This window comes from Paroedura picta, chromosome 8 (genome assembly GCF_049243985.1).
Source record: "Paroedura picta isolate Pp20150507F chromosome 8, Ppicta_v3.0, whole genome shotgun sequence".
NCBI classification, from domain to species: Eukaryota; Metazoa; Chordata; class Lepidosauria; order Squamata; family Gekkonidae; genus Paroedura; species Paroedura picta.
The window spans coordinates 96685813-96703515 of NC_135376.1; the positions used below are offsets into that span (position 1 = coordinate 96685813).

At 48.9% G+C, this 17703-nt stretch overlaps 1 protein-coding gene across 8 annotated transcripts in view; it reads right to left on the reverse strand.

Moving 5' to 3' along the window:
- Positions 1–17703, reverse strand: part of ZMIZ1 (zinc finger MIZ-type containing 1) — a 410316-nt gene that overhangs the window by 192360 nt on the left and 200253 nt on the right. For all 8 annotated transcript variants that reach the window (XM_077350898.1, XM_077350892.1, XM_077350896.1 and 5 more), the window contains one exon: positions 4071–4182. In XM_077350898.1, the coding sequence (XP_077207013.1) occupies positions 4071–4130 (60 nt within the window). In that variant the 5' untranslated portion in view covers positions 4131–4182. The remainder of the gene's footprint in view (positions 1–4070; positions 4183–17703) is intronic.

Genomic DNA, 17703 nt, shown 5'->3' on the forward strand with positions numbered 1-17703 from the left:
GACAAGATCTGAATGACACTGAATCCTAGCCTGTACTGGAGGGGGAGAGGGTGTTCTTTTATTCATTTTAGTATTCAGAGTGCAAATAAAACCTATCTATACCCAAATTCTTCCAGGGGGCTCCTTCCAGGGGGCGAGGAATGGGAAGGCCGCTTTGAGCCTCTTTCGGGTAGGGAAAAGCGGCATATAAGAACCAACTCTTCTTCTTCTTAATGCTGGAAATATAGAGAGGAATCCAGGATTCTTCCAGAGTTGTACATGCCCCCAAAGAAGGAAAAACAAAAAGAATAAATCTCTTCATCACTAGCTCTGTGTTCTGTAAATGAAAAGGAATAACTAAAGAATGATTTGGACTCACAAAACATTAGTTTTGCAGGTTTTCTTTGGGTTGCTCTTTTTAAGTTGCTGTAAGCACACTGCTGGACTTGCCTGCAACATAAATCATGCTTTAAAGTCCTCTTCAAAACTAGACAGTTGCGCTCTACAACTGTTAAAACATACAACAAAACCTGAATTTAATACGTAAGTAAGTTTTGAAGGGCTTTGTCTTCTGTGTTGCACAGGTGCTGTTGTTATGCCGTATGTCTTTGAAAAGGCAACAAAAAACAGAACCTGTTAAACATTTTTAAAAAATAAATCTGAAAGGAATACTTTTTTCTTAGGAAAAAAATATCATCACACATCCCCAAAATCTTCCCTGTAAGACAACTTCCTCAGAAACCAAGCTAAAGTAGAACCGCAGAGTAAGAATGGGTCGAAAGGAAGGAATGGTAAATATTCTGTAAGATGGTCCGGTGGGTACTGCGGGGGGAGCTGAGCAGCCGCTGCCAGCAAGCAGCATGACATCACTCTCGAGGAAAACCTGGAAATGGCATCACACCTCTCTAGGAACTGCTGGAAGCATTGTGGTCAAGCCAGCGTTTCTCGAACTATTGGCCTGCCAGACATTTTGCCCCTCCCACAGGCGATCCCCTGCCCCGGGTGCTGGCAAACTTACTACTCCACGGAGATCTCCTGGAATTACAACTGATTCCCCAGGCAAGAGATCAATTCCCCTGGAGAAAATGGCTGCTTTGGAAGGGGGACTGAAATGGCATCATACCGTGCGGGAAGTCCCTTTCCTCCCCAAACCCTGCCCTCCCCAGAATCCATGCCAGGAATTGCACAACCCAAAGTTAGCAACCTGATGTGGAACCACAGCCCATCCTAGGCAGCCCTAGGCAGTGTGGCAGGGTTGTGCACTTCTACAACCGAAGCCACTGTTCCAGCCTGAAGCAGCCAGCATTGCGGGGGGGGCACTCCCCCCCCCGCGACGCTGGGTGCTTCAAGCTGGAACGACTGCTTCGGCCACCAAACCGCACAACCCTAGGAGACTGCGGCAGGAAATCTGAATGGACAGCCTTTTCTCTCTACTTGCACAAGCAGACTGAGCTCTTTCCCAGCTCCTGTTATCTCCCTGGGGCTTGTGCAAGAAAGGTTTCCTGATGGATCCCCCCCCCCAGGCATTGCAGTCCCCCCTCCCGTCTCCTACTTCGGCTCTCTTGACCAGTGTCCGGTGCTTGAGAGGGGCACCTCAGGGGAGCCTGTTGGGCGAAAGACCCTGTCCCGTGAGCAGTGGTGTGTCTAATGCACACAGCAAAGGCCAAAACACCACAAACAGAGGACTACAAACATTTCAGCTGAGGAAAAAACGGGCTGAAGGAGAGCTTCCTTTTCACAGCCCTCATTCCCACGGGCACCTCTGCAGACCCGGCTACAGGCAGACCACACAAGCTGCTGGAAGATTTCTCCAAAGCTGCCAATCTTTCTTTTGCTCATTCTGTTGTAAAGCTACTCTTGCATTCTTCTCGTTGTCCCAGGCTAAAGATTTAGGTTTATTTATATTTAATCAGAAACCTGGGGGGGGGGGGGGAGGTGATGCAGCTTCCAAAACTTTCCTGGAATGGGAGTGACCCTGTTAGTGCAGAAGTGCTGCTTTCCTAGACCCTCCGGCTGAAACCTGATCCACTTCAAGCAGAATGCAGATCATTCCCTTGCTTGCTTTCCGTCTTTCTTTCTGGGGGAGGGATGAGGCTGGCTTCTCAGAGCACCCAGCTACTGCCAGAAAGGTTATGAAAGGAGTATTGACCAAAAGCCAAACTTCTGCATTTGGGTTTCCCTTTCTACTACTTGTTTAATATATGTCCAGTAGAATCCTAAATCGACGTACTCTGTTTGAATCCCTCCCATTGCAGGGGATTTTGGAAGGGAGTTATAACTCTGTTTAGGATTTCACTATGAATGGTAGGGGAGGGGGGGGAGCAGGCCTCCTTTCAGGAAAAGAAAAAGGCCTTTAAAAAAATTCTGTGAAGTTAAGGAGAGTCAGGCAGGCGGGGCGGGGGGGGGGCTGTTAGAGACAACAGGCAACCTGAGTTTTCCAAATGAAAGACCGGCTCCTAGTTGAGATTGGGACATGGATGGAACCCTACATCTGTCTGATGCAAACCAAGCATCCATTCTGCTGTGAAAGCCCAATCTAGAGGAACTGTCCTCTGTCATCCGGAGGTCTTCAGCTGCCCAAATGCCTTTGGATGCTATTTAGGTAGGGTCAGCACCCTCCAGGTGGTGACAGCAGGTCTCCACATGGCAGAGATCAGAAAATGGCTGCTCTGGAGGGTTCTAGGGACCCCCCCTCCCCCAAACTGTTTTTTTGTTTTGTTGTATGGTTTTAGTTGTGAGCCCCCCCCCCCCCAAGTTGGTCTCTAAAGACATAGCATAAGTTTTTTTCTAAACAAGAAAGTACAGAGTACTAGGACATCGAAACCCGCATGCCATCCTGGCGCTGAATACACCCAGAGTAGCCAGCCGTCTTTATTGCAAACCTTAGTTTAAGTTTGGCAGTACTGATTCCACCTTTTTAATGTGGTAGACGTGGGGGAATGCAATTCAGCTTCCCAATGAAAAAGAAGGGAGATTGGATTGACTTTCATGAGATGACACTTTAGATTGTGTCAATGCGAGTTGTAGCTGCTTAGGCAGCTTGTGAGGCTGGCTTGAGCTCATAATACACAACTCCACAAAGTACAAACATAGTCTCATAGTCAGGTGGGACTGTTCTGAGGAACTGTGGAAAGCATTTGAACCAGCACATGGACTGCTCCTTGGGCACTGGAAAGCTTTCTTGGGACTGGGCTAGCAGCTTCCAGGTTTATATGTCCGTGAGGTTATTATACAAGAATGTAATAGAAGGAAGGAAGGAAGGAAGGAAGGAAGGAAGGAAGGAAGGAAGGAAGGAAGGAAGGAAGGAAGGAAGGAAGGAAGGAAGGAAGGAAGGAAGGAAGGAAGGAAGGAAGGAAGGAAGGAAGGAAGGAAGGAACTGGTTGAGGAGAGATTACTCGATCACTACATCTTCCAAAACAAATATAATGGCAGCTCCATTCTGATGCTTCCTCCACCCCACAAGGGCAAAAATGAGCAGAGCTACATTGAAGAAGAAGGAAGAGGAGGAGGAGGAGGAGGAGGAGTTGGTTCTTATATACCTCTTTTCTCTCCCCGAAGGAGGCTCAAAGCGGCTTACACTCTCTACCCGAAGGAGGCTCAAAGCGACTTACATTCACCTTCCCTTTCCTCTCCCCACAACAGGCACCCTGGGAGGGAGGTGAGGCTGAGAGAGCCCTGAGATTACTGAAGAAGAGGAAGAGTTGGTTCTTATATGTCGCTTTTCTCTACGCAAAGGAGTCTCAAAGCAGCTTACGATCACCTTCCCTTTCCTCTCCCCTTCCCTTTCCTCTCCCCTGTGAGGTGGGTGAGGCTGAAAGTGCCCTGATATTCCTGCTCAGTCAGAATAGCTTTCTCAGTGCCGTGGCAAGCCCAAGGTCACTCAGCTGGTTGCATGTGGGGGAGTGGGGAATCGCACCTGGCTCGCCAGGTTTGCACTCCTAACCACTACACCAGACTGGCTCTCCCACTGGGTGTGTGATGTGTAATACACTGCTGTAATATACACAGCAAACAGGCAATGCCGAGTGGTAGGGGAACCCCTGAAGCTGGCCTGGGTTTAGGTTGAAGCAGCTCGAGTATCCTTGGCTTACCTGTTTTATGCACTGCAGCCGATCATTGGTCTGCTGTATGTGCCTGTCCATAGAATTCATTTTGATTGTCTCCCTCTTGAATTCTACCTGAAAGCCATTAAAATCCTTGAAGCTGTAAGACATAAAAAAGAGAGATAACAAGAAAAGGTCATTAAAGGAAACAAGAGTCAGGGACTGTCTTGCCAAATCTTCAATGAAACAGAAACCTTTTATTCTTTGTGGTAGCAAAGAGATCCCTCTGCTTGAAGAGAGGGGGAACTCAGACTGCAGTGGAATGGTTTTCCAGTTCACTGGGCACTGTGTCTTTCCCAGGCCACATATCCCAGGGTCAGCTGTAACCATTTAGCAAGCCTGGTTCTGGATCTCCTTCCTCTTCAAGTTTAGGTCATTCTTAGAATTTACGATTTATCATAATGCTAGGCTTGCCCACCCCTGGGATGGGCCTGGAGTTCTCCTGGAATTACAACCAATTTCTAGATGAATATGGTTAGTTACCATGGAGAAAATGGTGGCTTTGGAATGCAGACTCTATGACATTATACCCCATGGATGTTCCTCCCCTCCACAGACCCCTTCCACAGGTCTCAATCACAGAATCATAGAGTTGGAAGGGGCCATACAGGCCATCTAGTCCAACCCCCTGCTCAACGCAGGATCAGCCCTAAGCATCCTAAAGCATCCAAGAATCTCCAGGAATTTCCCAACCTGGAGTTGGCAACCCATGTGAGAGTTCAGCTGATTGCTCCCAGTAAGCAGACATGGTTGAAGTAAATCTCTTTGTTGAAGATACAAGGATGCTAACATCTCTAAACCGTTGCTAAACCTAAAGCACCCAGGTGCCACAACTATGGAGGGCGCTCCCAGAAGTTCACCTTCTGAACCAACACTGCAAAGATCCAGGTGTCAGGTATTTAGAAGAAGAAGAAGAAGAAGAAGAAGAAGAAGAAGAAGAAGAAGAATTGGTTCTTATATGCTGCTTTTCTCTACCCGAAGAAGTCTCAAAGCGGCTTACAGTCACCTTCCCTTTCCTCTCCCCACAACAGACACCCTGTGGGGTGGGTGAGGCTGAGAGAGCCCTGATATTACTGCTCGGTCAGAACAGTTTTATCAGTGCCGTGGTGAGCCCAAGGTCACCCAGCTGGCTACATGTGTGGAGTGCAGAATTGAACCCGGCATGCCAGATTAGAAGTCCGCATTCCTAACCACTACACCAACCTGGCACCTCATTTCTCACATAGCCAAAGTCCGTTTTACTGGAAGGCAAATACAGGGATAAGCATCAACAGAAGTTCATCAAAGGATGGGGAAATTCACGAAGGGCAAAGTGGGATAGATAAAGGTTTGTGGGCCCCACCCCCAATACTGTGTGGGTTGGGGGGGCCCTGTCCCAGGGAAGAGGGTTTGATCTACTTAAGTGTTAACACTGGAACCCACAGGTTGGGTAATTAGGCTAGATGGCCTGGCCGCATCTATTGGCTACACAGAATGTTTACCATTTCAAAGTAGTACAGAGAGCGGTTAACATTTCACAGGCTTGCCCGGCAGGTCTTTGGCTGAGGCCAGAGTGGGTAAGATCAGAGGCCCCTCCACAGGCTAAGCTGGGTTACTCCTCCTCATAACCCGGATGCAGTCTGGATGGGAGTGGTGGGGAGGACGTTTAGCCACCAGGTATTTTGGATTATTTTATGTGTTTTTTATTTTAAGGGGGGTTATGAGGAAATGCTGTTACCCACAACGAGCATGCACACGATTCCCTAGCCACCTAAAGGGTTAAGTCACTTCCAGCATGCACACTCTGGAATATTCAAGCTAAATCCACATGGTCCCAAAGGGCTTTCCAGGCCTCCTGTCAGCCGAGGCCTGTGGAGGAAGGTTGGTTGGCTTCCAGGGGCAGTTTCCTACCCTCCCGTTCCATGGCCCTCAGCATTCTGCATTTAGAAACAGGGGTTTAATTGGGTGATGTGGAAGGGAGGAAGGCACACACACCCAAACCTCCTGCACATGGAGAAGGGACCAGAAGGCCGCATGAGCCAGAAATCTGAAATGCCCCTCAGAGAATTAAATAAATGCTTTGGTATCAGAAGCAGCTATTAGTGCTTTATACTTTCTGAGCACAAGGTGGAGCACCTCATTTCTCACACAGTAAGCTGCATTTACATAAATTCCTTCAGAAAAACTGAGAGATAAAAGCTCCATTTTTTATTTTTGGTCAGAATGCGCACGCACACATCACTCTGTAACTGTGTCCTTTTAGAACACTTTCTCCCAAACATTAATAAATGATGTGCCTCAATGTACACCCCCCCCCATAAACTAAAAAAAAAAAAAAAAGCATCAGAAGCCTGAAATTGCCCCTCAAATATTGATTTTAACGTGGGGTCCTTTTCTGCCTTCCATCCACCAATGTAAAAGTACTGGTCTAGGGTCTATACCAGGGGTAGTCAAACTGCGGCCCTCCAGATGTCCATGGACTACAATTCCCATGAGCCCCTGCCCGCGAATGCGGGCAGGGGCTCATGGGAATTGTAGTCCATGGACATCTGGAGGGCCGCAGTTTGACTACCCCTGGTCTATACAATGGTGTTCACCGGAGAACATATCTTACTGCAGATGTATCCTTTGGGTAGAAAAATTATATTACAAGACTGTTTTATGAGAGTTTTCTACCCCAAGATTCACCACAGTTTGGCTTGGTGTACTGAATATACCCCAAACACAATTTGTGTAAAAAAAAGAAAATCACACTCCTGTTTGTTAAAGACAAAATGAGACACGGCTGGGGGTGCAGGAACCAAGTTTATAAGTGCTGCGCCCACCTAATCACATCGAAAGAGGGGCGAGTCATGTGGGGGACTCAGCACCAACACAGTGTTGTCTGCTGCCTTGCTTTGCTGTCTTCTTTAAGGACCTTCCGTCCCATCTCTCTCCAGGATCATACTTGAGCCTTACTAAATGATGATGCCGGTGGTTTTAATAGGGATGTTCTTCTTGTTGACGCATCCTTGTCATCAACCATGAATGCCAGACCCAAGACCTAGGTGCATAGTCCAGCACAAGCCGCCTGGAAATCTCCGTAGCTCCCTGACAGTGCTTCTTGCATGCCTCCTGATGGACTAGTCCCTGGCAGGGGCTCCTGGGAATTGTAGTCCATGGACATCTGGAGGGCCACAGTTTGCCCACCCCTGGACTAGACTGTTGGGAAAGAAATCTCTCTCTACTGAACAAGGTCCTACAACGGCAGTTCAAGCTCTCACTCCAGACACAAGAGGGTTCAATATAGCACACGTGTGGATGAATTAAAATGCTTTGTGGAATAAGAGAGGGAAAGCCCATTTCATAGACAAGCATTCTTGTGACTGTCCTAGAGCCAGTTTCTCAATGCATAAATGCAACCAAAGGACTCTGAGAACTGCAGGCTTGCAAACCACCCCTGTTGCCACCAAGTTTAATCAGAGAGAGCTGTTTTCTTGCATGATAAGCTAACCTAGATGTGACAGCCATTTTGGCATGATCCCTTGCAAATAAAGGTAAAGGTATCCCCTGTGCAAGCACCGAGTCATGTCTGACCCTTGGGGTGACGCCCTCCAGCGTTTTCATGGCAGACTCAATACGGGGTGTTTTGCCAGTGCCTTCCCCAGTCATTACCGTTTACCCCCCAGCAAGCTGGGTACTCATTTTACCGACTTCGGAAGGATGGAAGGCTGAGTCAACCTTGAGCCGGCTGCTGAGATTGAACTCCCAGCCTCATGGTCACAGCTTCAGAAAGCATGTTGACTGCCTTACCACCCTGCACCACAAGAGGCTCACAAATACCTGAATACATTTATCTGCATTTAAATTGTTAATAGGGGATAGGCAGTTTACAATTAAAATGTAGTGCATACTTTAAGGGGGGGAAATTACATTGGCTGCAAACACAGCACTGGTGTCTCAGCCTGGGGATTGTGTGTGTGAGAGTGTGTGTGTTTGCAGTGCCAACTTTCATCTGGTTGTTGGAGACCTGCCATAATTACAACTGGTCTCCAGACAGACATCAGTTCCCCTGGAGAAAATGGCTGCTTTGCAAGGTGGGTTCTAGGGCATTATACCCTGCTGAAGTCCCTCCCCTCCCCAACCCCCATCCTCCTCAGGCTCCACCTCCAAAATCTCCTGGTATTTCCCGACCCAGAGCTGGCAACCCAAACTATCAAGAACCCTTCCAACAAACCACCCCCAGCTACCATCTGAGATCCACTGGGCATCTAATCAATTAGTCCGAGTTCAGAGGCAACTTTAAGACCCACAAAGTTTAATTATGGGTATATGGACTCAAATTTGCTTCTCTTACTTCAGATGAAAATGGCTACCTGCCCAAATCTGATGTAATCCTTGTGACCTTGAGGGCTTATCCTTACAGCTTCCACTTCATGTCATTGTAACCCTGAAGATATTTGGGGAGGCTCCAATCAGACCTGCAACCAGGGCCACCCTTGGGCCCAGGGAGAGCAGCCTCATCTCTTCCCCCTCCCCCAGTGAGGGCCAGGAGAAGTGATCATGAATAGACAGTGGGAACCAACGATGTATAGCGGTTAGAGCAGCCTTTGTCAACCTTTTGACCATGGAGGAGCCCCTAAAATAATTTCTCAGACTTCAAGGATGTCAGCTGGCCATGTCCCCTGCCACGCCCCCAAAGTGACATCACTCTCTGCACTAGGGTTGGGCGGTTTGGTGCCCGAAGCAGCCAGTCTCTCCCAGCGCAGACTGCATGTATGTTCCTGACAGTGCGCTGACACCCGCCCCTTCCCTCCCGCCCCCCACGGCGCAGTACTCGCTGCGCCAGGAGAGACCAGCCACTTCGGACGCCAAAGCACCCAACCCTTATCTGCACCCTTAGCCCTTCTTCTGTTCCCTCCCCCTGCCTTTCCAACTACTATGGCAGTTTTCCTTTATATAAGCCAGAAAGAAGACTATGAGTTGAGGAGACAGCCCAACCTCCCCCCCCCCCCATACCAGGCCATTTCAGAACTCCCACAAACCCCCAGGGGCCCATGGACCCCTGGGTGGGAATCCCTGGGTCAGAGTGCTGGATTAGGCTCTGGGATAACCAGGTTTTAATCCCCGGTCTGCCACGGAAGCTCACGGGGTAACCTTGGGCAAGTCACACTGTCTCAGCCTAACTTAGACCATAGGGTTGTTGGTTGGATAAAATGGAGAGGGGTTGCTTTAAGTCCGCACTGAGGAGAAAGGAAGGGTATAAATGAAGTTAATAACTCAACGAGATAATATTTGGAGAAAGATGAGCTTCCATCCCAATTGTTTGAGGGAAAGGGAGAGATAATCTCTCTCACACACAGACTCCCCCATTCTTCCTGTCATGAAAACACTGAGCTCACCATCACACTGTATCTCCTGCACAGAGAACAGCTTAAAATGGTAATCTCCAGGCAAAATGCACTAAGCATTTGAAGGAAGCCGCATTTTCTTGAGTAGCGAGATACACTGGGCATTCGGGCTGTCAGGCAAACATTATCTGACTGCTTCTACTGACAGCATATCACAAGGCCACAAATCAGCCTGGAAGACTCCTTGTGTTTGTGTGTGTGTGTGCGTGTGTGGCGTGGAGCTCGGGAATAATAATCACAAAACGAACTAGAAGAAAAAGGACAACACAAATTGGAATTTCCAACAATGAAAACCCATGTCAGCGTATGTGTCTGGGGGAAGGGTCAGTCCAGCGTGGCTGGATCCATCCTATTAGTATGGAACAAGTGTATGTAGCAGCTACTGGGGTCTGTTAAGAATAACCAATTCTTATTCTTAAAATTCTGATGTAGGGGTTGGGGCAGGTAATAATTTAAGGAATGAGAACATGAAAGAGCCTGGCTCTCCCAGCTCTTATCTAGTTCAGCTTCCCATCTCACACATTGGTCAGTCGGTTATTCTGGAGAAAGGGAAAGAAGAAAAAGTTCTGTGTTTTTGTACCCTGCCTCTTACTACCTGAAGGAGTCTCAAAGTGGCTTACAATCACTTTCCCTTCCTCTCCCCACAACAGACACCCTGCAAAAGGAGACAGGAAAAGAACCAAACATTCCAGTGCTAGAAATGGCTGGAGGTGATAAAACTGAAATATTTGTTCTGTGCTTCTAATATACTGAGAGACATTTAGCACAGGCAGACAATTGCTATCTATTAAAAAGCTTTGATTAAGCACACAGCTAAGCTTCAAACAGAGTGGGAGGAGATTCTGACAACTAATTGATCTGTTCAGCAATCAGGAAATAACTGGTTCAAGTTACGGGTGGGAGTTAATTCTGATATATATATATATATACTAGTAAGCAAGCCCGCTGCAGGGGAATGCAGCGGGCGCTAGGTGCTTACTTGAGTCGTCGGCTGCAGCGGCGGCGTGCTGGTCGGCGGCAGGCTGGGCGGCGGCGGCGATCTTCCCGCGGCGGCGGGCTGACGCGGCGAGAGGCGCTTCGCGCCTCTCGCCGCGTCAGCCCGCCAGGCAGGGAACCCCCGGCAGCCGCGCCGCGGCCTGACGCGGCGCAAGGCGCTCCGCGCCTCTCGCCGCGACTGCCAGGGGCTCCCTGGGTCGGCGGTCTGACGCGGCGAGAGGCGCAGAGCGCCTCTCGCCGCGTCAGGCCGGGGGGAACTGCGAGCCGCGCTTCGCACGGCTCGCAGTTGCTGGAGCTGGGAATCGGAGGGACCAATTGGCAGGCGCTTTGCGCCTGCCAATTGGTCCCTCCGATTGTCTGTCGTGAGGAAGGGTCCAATCCGGACCCTTCCTCATCACGGACAAAGCCCACCTCAAGGGGGCTTACCGAATTATATAGTTCGTGGCGCCCGTGGCGCCACGGGCGGTTTAAAGATATTGTAGCATTAACATATCTGGGGGTTTGAAGTGGCATTCCTTTCAGGACTGGTGGCCCGTTATATATCATTTATTTCCAACATGTATAATTTGTCCCTTTGCTTAGTTGTGTTCTTTTTTTTTTAAGTTGCCAATTTGAAAACTGCATTTAAGTGAGGAGTGTTCTTCCCAAATGTGTTTCTGATCAAGTGAGAACATGCAAGTTCTTAGCAAAAACAAACAAAACAAAACAACAAAAAAGCAAAATATACCAAAATTTTGAATTCATTCTCTTCCTTCTCCCAAATCTCAATATACGCAGCACACTAACTGGTACTAGGCATGTGAAAAAAAATTCGGACCATTTCAGATTCGACCTGAATCAATTTGGCCCAAATCCGAAGCATCCAAAGCACTTGGTTTGGATTCAGCTGAATTTGAATCAACTCAGGGCAGTATACAAATGCAATGAATGAATGAATGAATGAATGAATGAATGAATGAATGAATGAATGAATGAATGAATGAATGAAAACCATGCACCTTTGCGCCCATGCATAGTAACCTATATCTCTGTTAAGAGTCGATGGGAAATTTCCCCTTTCCATCTATTCCGTGGCCTGGGGGGAGACAGGGGTTTAGGGGTAGAGGCACCAAATTTGCAGTATCACTGTGGGAGCCTCTCCTCAAAAGGAACCCTAAAATTCCAAAAAGACTCGACCTGGGGTCCAATTCTACAAGCCCCCAATGAGGGTATCTCCATCTGACCTTCATTGTTTCCAATGGTGAGGGGAGATTCTCTGTCCTTGTCTTTCCCCCCTCCCCATTGGGGGCCCCCTTTTCGGATGCCTGTGAGTTGGACCACCTGGCCCAGGCTTCTTTGAGGAGAGGCTCCTGAAGCAGTGCTGCAAATTTGGTGCCGCTACCTCAGACCACAGAATAAATGGAAAAAGAAAAATGTGGTCCCTCTAACCGTTTGATCTCTGCATGGCCTAATCATGCCCAAAACATGGTTCAGAAATTCAGCCATGGCTGATCCGAGTAGTTTAATTTAAGGGGAAGAGCAAATCGGACCAGATTTGTTGATTCAGGTACTTTTTGGGCTATCCAAAATGAATTGCACATGCCTAGTCCTAGTCTTGCCTGCAGCATTTCAATCACAGTTGTGAATTACAAACACACAGATATAAACACAAAGTTCACAAGTTCACCCAGAGTTTGATACACAATGACCATGTTGGAAACTGAATCCTAATGCTGGCAGGACCCCCTTGGCCACCAGTTGAGAGGGGGGGAGGGGGGGATTGGGTTGCTAAATCCAGGTTGGGAAACTTCTGGAGTTCAGGGGATGGCACCTGGGTGGAAAGGGACATCCACAGGGTAGGGCATCATAGCATCCTCTCTCCCAAGTATCCATTTTCTCCAGAGGAACTGACCTCTGTCATCTTGAGATGCACTGCAATTCTGAGGGATCAGTTCCCAATTCCCCCTGGAGGCTGACTTCCCTAAATGTATACTATTTTAAATTTCTCCCCAAATTCATTTATGCTAGAGCTTCCTAAATGCTGGATCCTGAGTCAGCATAATTCCCCTCCTGTGCAATCAGAATTCTGAGCCTGAGTCAGCATAATTCAGGTCTACTCACACTGGCATCATCATTTTCCCCCTTTAACCAGCCAGGTTTTTAAATTTTGGAGGGTGTGTGTGTGGGGGGGGGGGTGTTGCTGATCAGCCTCCAAAATCTGCATTTAGCAATCACACACCTTTTTGAAAAATTCTTATTCCCCCCCCCCAGCCATTCATATGCTAACAAAGGCCTATTTTCAGTACGCAGGTAGGCCCAAGAAAAGCCCCAGGGTCAGAGAGGGCCAGTTCCCTTCAATACAAAAGGCCTGCTGGCATTTGGAGAGGTTGGTGGGATCAGGGTTTGGCTTATTAGCTTTCCTAGAGAGCAAAGCGCTGCTCTTCCTGCCTTCCTTCCTTCCTTCCCCAGGCAGAGCCGGCAGAGGTCTCTCTTCTCTACCAAAGCGGAAAGAGAGAGCCTGTCTCCTGTTCTGCGTCTAAGCCTTTTACAAGCCCCTACAAATCCTCTGCCTCTGCTTCCTAACAGGGAGCTCTAAAACCGACAGTGTCTGTCTGACCTTGTGGTTATTGATTAACTATCCCCCTGTTTGATGCCATCTTTCACACCTCCCGGCACTCGCAAATAGAGAGCTAAGGAGTCATGGCCATGCTCTGTGACAGCCATCCTCAAAAAGGCCTGCCTGGGGCGGAAAGAGCCCTTCGCTAAAACACTCTCTCACACACACACACACACACACACAACGTTCTAATGTCAAACTAAATACCACACAGATCCCGACAAGTTGTACAATTTAATATATATATTTGCTAGGCTGATTCAACACACACAGCAGAGAGCGAGCAAGAGAGAGAACGAAGGGGAGAGCAAGATCACTCATGTACCAGGGGTTAGCAAATATCAAGCACATATTAGAAGGGAAGGATTGGGGAAGGGGGGGGGAGAAGGAGGGCAATCGCTATATTGATTTTTTTTTTTTTTGCTACAAGTTTGAATTCACAACATCTGACAGTAGTGCGATGAAAGGCTTTATTACAGGCAGCCGTCTGTACCGGCAAGAAGCCGTAAATATGCAGCCACACTCAACCCCCTTGGCCACAGGCTGAAACAATAACAGCAGTTTACGCTTTATATCGTTCTTTCCCTTGGAACAACCATGTAAGTTGAGCTGATACTATCTCACCACTAATTTGAACCTGGCAACTATTGTGTAGGTTAAAAAAACAAAACAAAACTCAGGAGCACAGGGCCAGGAATGGACTAAGAAGATGCCCTTAAATGAAATCCTTGATTTGCACACACACACACACAATCTAGAAGTATTTTTTATTTCTCTCCCCTGAAATTAAATGCCTGGTTTGAACAATAATCTGAAACTATTCAGTGCTCACCCTCACCCCACCCCTCCAATTAAATGTAAGTGCTGAGATCTCAGGAGCCATTTTGGATTGCCTAGGCAACCACCGACAAACATAAGGGATGTTGTGTGCAGTTGCCTAGGCAACATAAAATGGCTCCTGAGATCTCATGAGGTGGCCTCGTGAAATTTCAGTGGCCTTTACTCTGTTATGAAACTCAAAGATGGTCACAAGAGGAAGATACAGAGGAAGCAGAGCCGGAACAGAAAGAGAGAAATGGTGGGAAACAACCTTGCTGAAACCAGGAAATGAGTCTTTCCCACTCAATGCTACAAATTGTAAAGCTGCATGGGTGAAATGCCCATTGGTAAAGACAAATATATGAACCTGCCTGATACTGTGTCAAATAGGGTTGGGCGTTTCAGCCACTGAACCCTAGGTTACTCAAACTCAGCACCTACGCTGACTGGCAGTGAGCAAGGGTCTCTCACTTCATGTGCTGACTGGGACACATGCCCCACCCCGTTTATTCACACGTCTCATGCCTAACATCTTTAACTGCTCCTGTGGAGCGGAATAAATAAAAGAGGGGGAGGAGAAAGGGCGGGCTCTGTCCAGAATAAAAGCTCGGAGGGCCCAATCAGGAGCCGCGAAACGGCTCCTGATTGGGCCCGCCGAGTGTTACTCCAGGGCCAAGCAGCCAATGGCTGCTTGTCCCAGCCTCACCTTGCCGGCCAGGGACTCACTCGCAGAGAAAAGATACATATAAGAACCAACTCTTCATCTTGTTCAACTTCAGGCTTTGCCAAACCCCAGAAGTGGCTCAATGGGGCAGAATATGTTTGGGAAGCATAGCAGCAGACATGCCCACCTGGGCCCCTCCCCTTCCACCCCGTCCAGGACCATCATTGGTCATTTTGGAGGGGGCAGGTCAACATGACCATATATGGTCATATCTCCCGATAAATGTTTAACAAATTTTAAAAATATTAAAAATTAATTAACTCCCACCCTCTCCTCTATTTTATCTTCACAACACTCTTGTGAGGGAGGCTATGCCTGAGGAGGCAGTAAGATCACCAACATTTATACAACCAACAGTTATCAATCCCATCCAGAAATGCTTCTTTTAAATTAAGACGTGTTTTCAGAAGGTGCTCTCAAAAACAGTTTCTGCTCAAAAAAACCAGGGGAGCGGCCTGAGGTTGGAACATCCATCCCTTAACAACTCCTTTTTATCCCCCTTCCTAGATGTGGTACTTCAAAAGGCAGAATAAGCTGCCTGGAAATGTCAGGTGAAAGGTCACTTTAATCATTAAACACTTGAGGGGAGGGAGAGGAAGTCAGTTTTCGGAAAGCTTTATTTACCACAAGCGACTCCACAGCAGCCGCTGCTGGCTGGATCCCATTAAGGCGGGGGGGGGGGGGGCTGGGGGCTGGGGGGGGGGATGCATGGCAGAGGAAGAACACGTCAGGCCAGGCGAGGGAAAATAGATATTTGCGTGATGCAGCTTTCCATTGTCACTCGACAAATGGGCAATAATCCCCAGAAGACTTTCTATCATCTTTGGACTCGGAAAGCCAACGAGCCAGGCCCGCGTGTCAATGCGCCTCCCCGCTGCTCGCATGCAAACCGTGGGGGGTCGGAATGGGTTTATTTAATTTATGGCGGTTTGAGCTGCCGGTGAGGGCGGTCATGTGGGGCTGCGGAAACCTTTCTGCAGCCCGGAGCTTACTAATTTGTCCCCCCTCCCCTCCCCAGTACGTTTATTAGAAACCGGCATGGACACGCAGCCCCCCCCCACGCACACACACACACACACACACCGCCAGAATGGTGGCGCAACCCCATAAGCTTTGAAAAAGAGAAGAGCTGACAGCTTGCATAAGCAGGGCCCCTGGACTCCACTGGGAGCGGGAGCGGTGGTGCGCAGAAATTGTTCAATCATCAAGCACATCTGCAGCCTGATTAGAAAAGCAGAGGTGGCGGGGCTGGGCGGTGCAGAGCAGGCAGGCCTGGGAGGTGACCTGGGCTAGGAAGAAGGGGAAACGTGCCCACAGCAAGAGGGGCTTTTCACAGGGGCAGAGCGAAGCGTCTCGCCAGTCAAGTGCATCCCTGTCTGCTGGTCACTGGTCGTCCAAGGAGGCTTCTGTCTGGCGCTGCTGGTCCTCACCTCTGCCCTGCTTGGGTTTCCAATGAGCTCCAGGGGAAAGCAGTTACGTGCATTCAAATCTCACTGCATAAAAATTGGGAGGGAAGAAGACGAGGCTCACTCCGGAGAAGACGATGCCTCACAGCAGGGGTAGTCAAACTGCGGCCCTCCAGATGTCCATGGACTACAATTCCCAGGAGCCCCTGCCAGCGAATGCTGGCAGGGGCTCCTGGGAATTGTAGTCCATGGACATCTGGAGGGCCGCAGTTTGACTACCCCTGCCTCACAGGGAGTGACTTTGCACCTGCCAAGCCTTGTTGGGTCAACTGAAAAGCCAGGAGGCGCTCCTTCACAAACAGGAAGTTGGAAGGGCCACCATCTGGGTTTGGTCCTCAGGATCCCCTTGCCCTGTGGATCCCATTTAATTGTAGTCCATGAACATCTGGAGAGACACAGTTTGGCCACCCTTGGAGTCGACGATGCACGTAAACTTCTTCAAACACCGAGGAAAAGACCTATAGAAATGCTTCCTCATCATCCAAAGGCCAACACGGCTACATCTCTTTCCCTTCTGAGGGTAGCTGGGCACAGGTGGAACTTTCCAGCACTACAAAAGAGTTACACCCAGTCGTGTCATTTCCCCCTGCAAACGGCATTGTCAAAAGCAGGGTTCTGGACCTCCAAGGGGGGCATGACGGGGACTACAGAGATCAGTTCCTGTAAAGAGAATGGCTACTTTGGAGGGCGGACTTCATGGCATTATGTCCTGCTGAAATGCTTCTCCTTCCCAAACCCTGCCCTCCCCAGCCCCTGCCACCAAATCTACAGGAATTTTCCAACCTGGAGTTGGCAACCCCTGCTGAAAGCAATATGCCAACCGATTCCTTAAGAAAGTGTCAAGGAGACACCGTTCCACTGAAGCATGCCTGCACATGAAGCTGCCTTGTCCTGAATCAGACCACTGCTCCATTATCAGGAGTAGTCAAACTGCGGCCCTCCAGATGTCCATGGACTACAATTCCCATTTGCTGGCAGGGGCTCATGGGAATTGTAGTCCATGGACATCTGGAGGGCTGCAGTTTGACTACCCCTGGGCTAGCCAGACCAGCAGTGGCTCTCCAGTCTCTCAGGTAGATGCCAGGGATTGAACCTGGGACCTTCTGCATGCCAAACACATCCTCTACCACCGAGCCAGAGTGCGTCCCTCAATACATTGTGATTCAGCTTTCCTGTATTGTGGGTCAGCAGCAATTGGAATAGCAGATCTTTAACCCAACTCTTCCTGCTAGACAAAAGAAGGCATGTAAGAAACTCCTAGGGAAAGACAGGCCACCACCTTGCCCCCTCCCCCTTCAACAGCCCAATGGCTGCACCTGCTTAATTTGCCACCCAGTTACCGACTGCCATGTTTGTGTTGTCCTTGCCTGACGACTGCTCTCAAGTGGCCTACAATTCATACTGAGGCAGCCCAAGATATATCGGCTGTTAGCTTTGTGCTAATTGCTAACCACTGAGCAATCAAAGGCATTGTTTCTTTTACTTAATTATCTACCCCCTAGAAAAGCAATACCATTAACCAAACTTAGCAGAGTCCGTTGAACACAGAGGCTGATGCCACGCGATTGTTCCTTGAGAGGCACGGAGTTGTACGTGGCACCGACACCCTGCCCAAAGCATGCATCATCCGCACCATCGGCCAGCGCAGCCT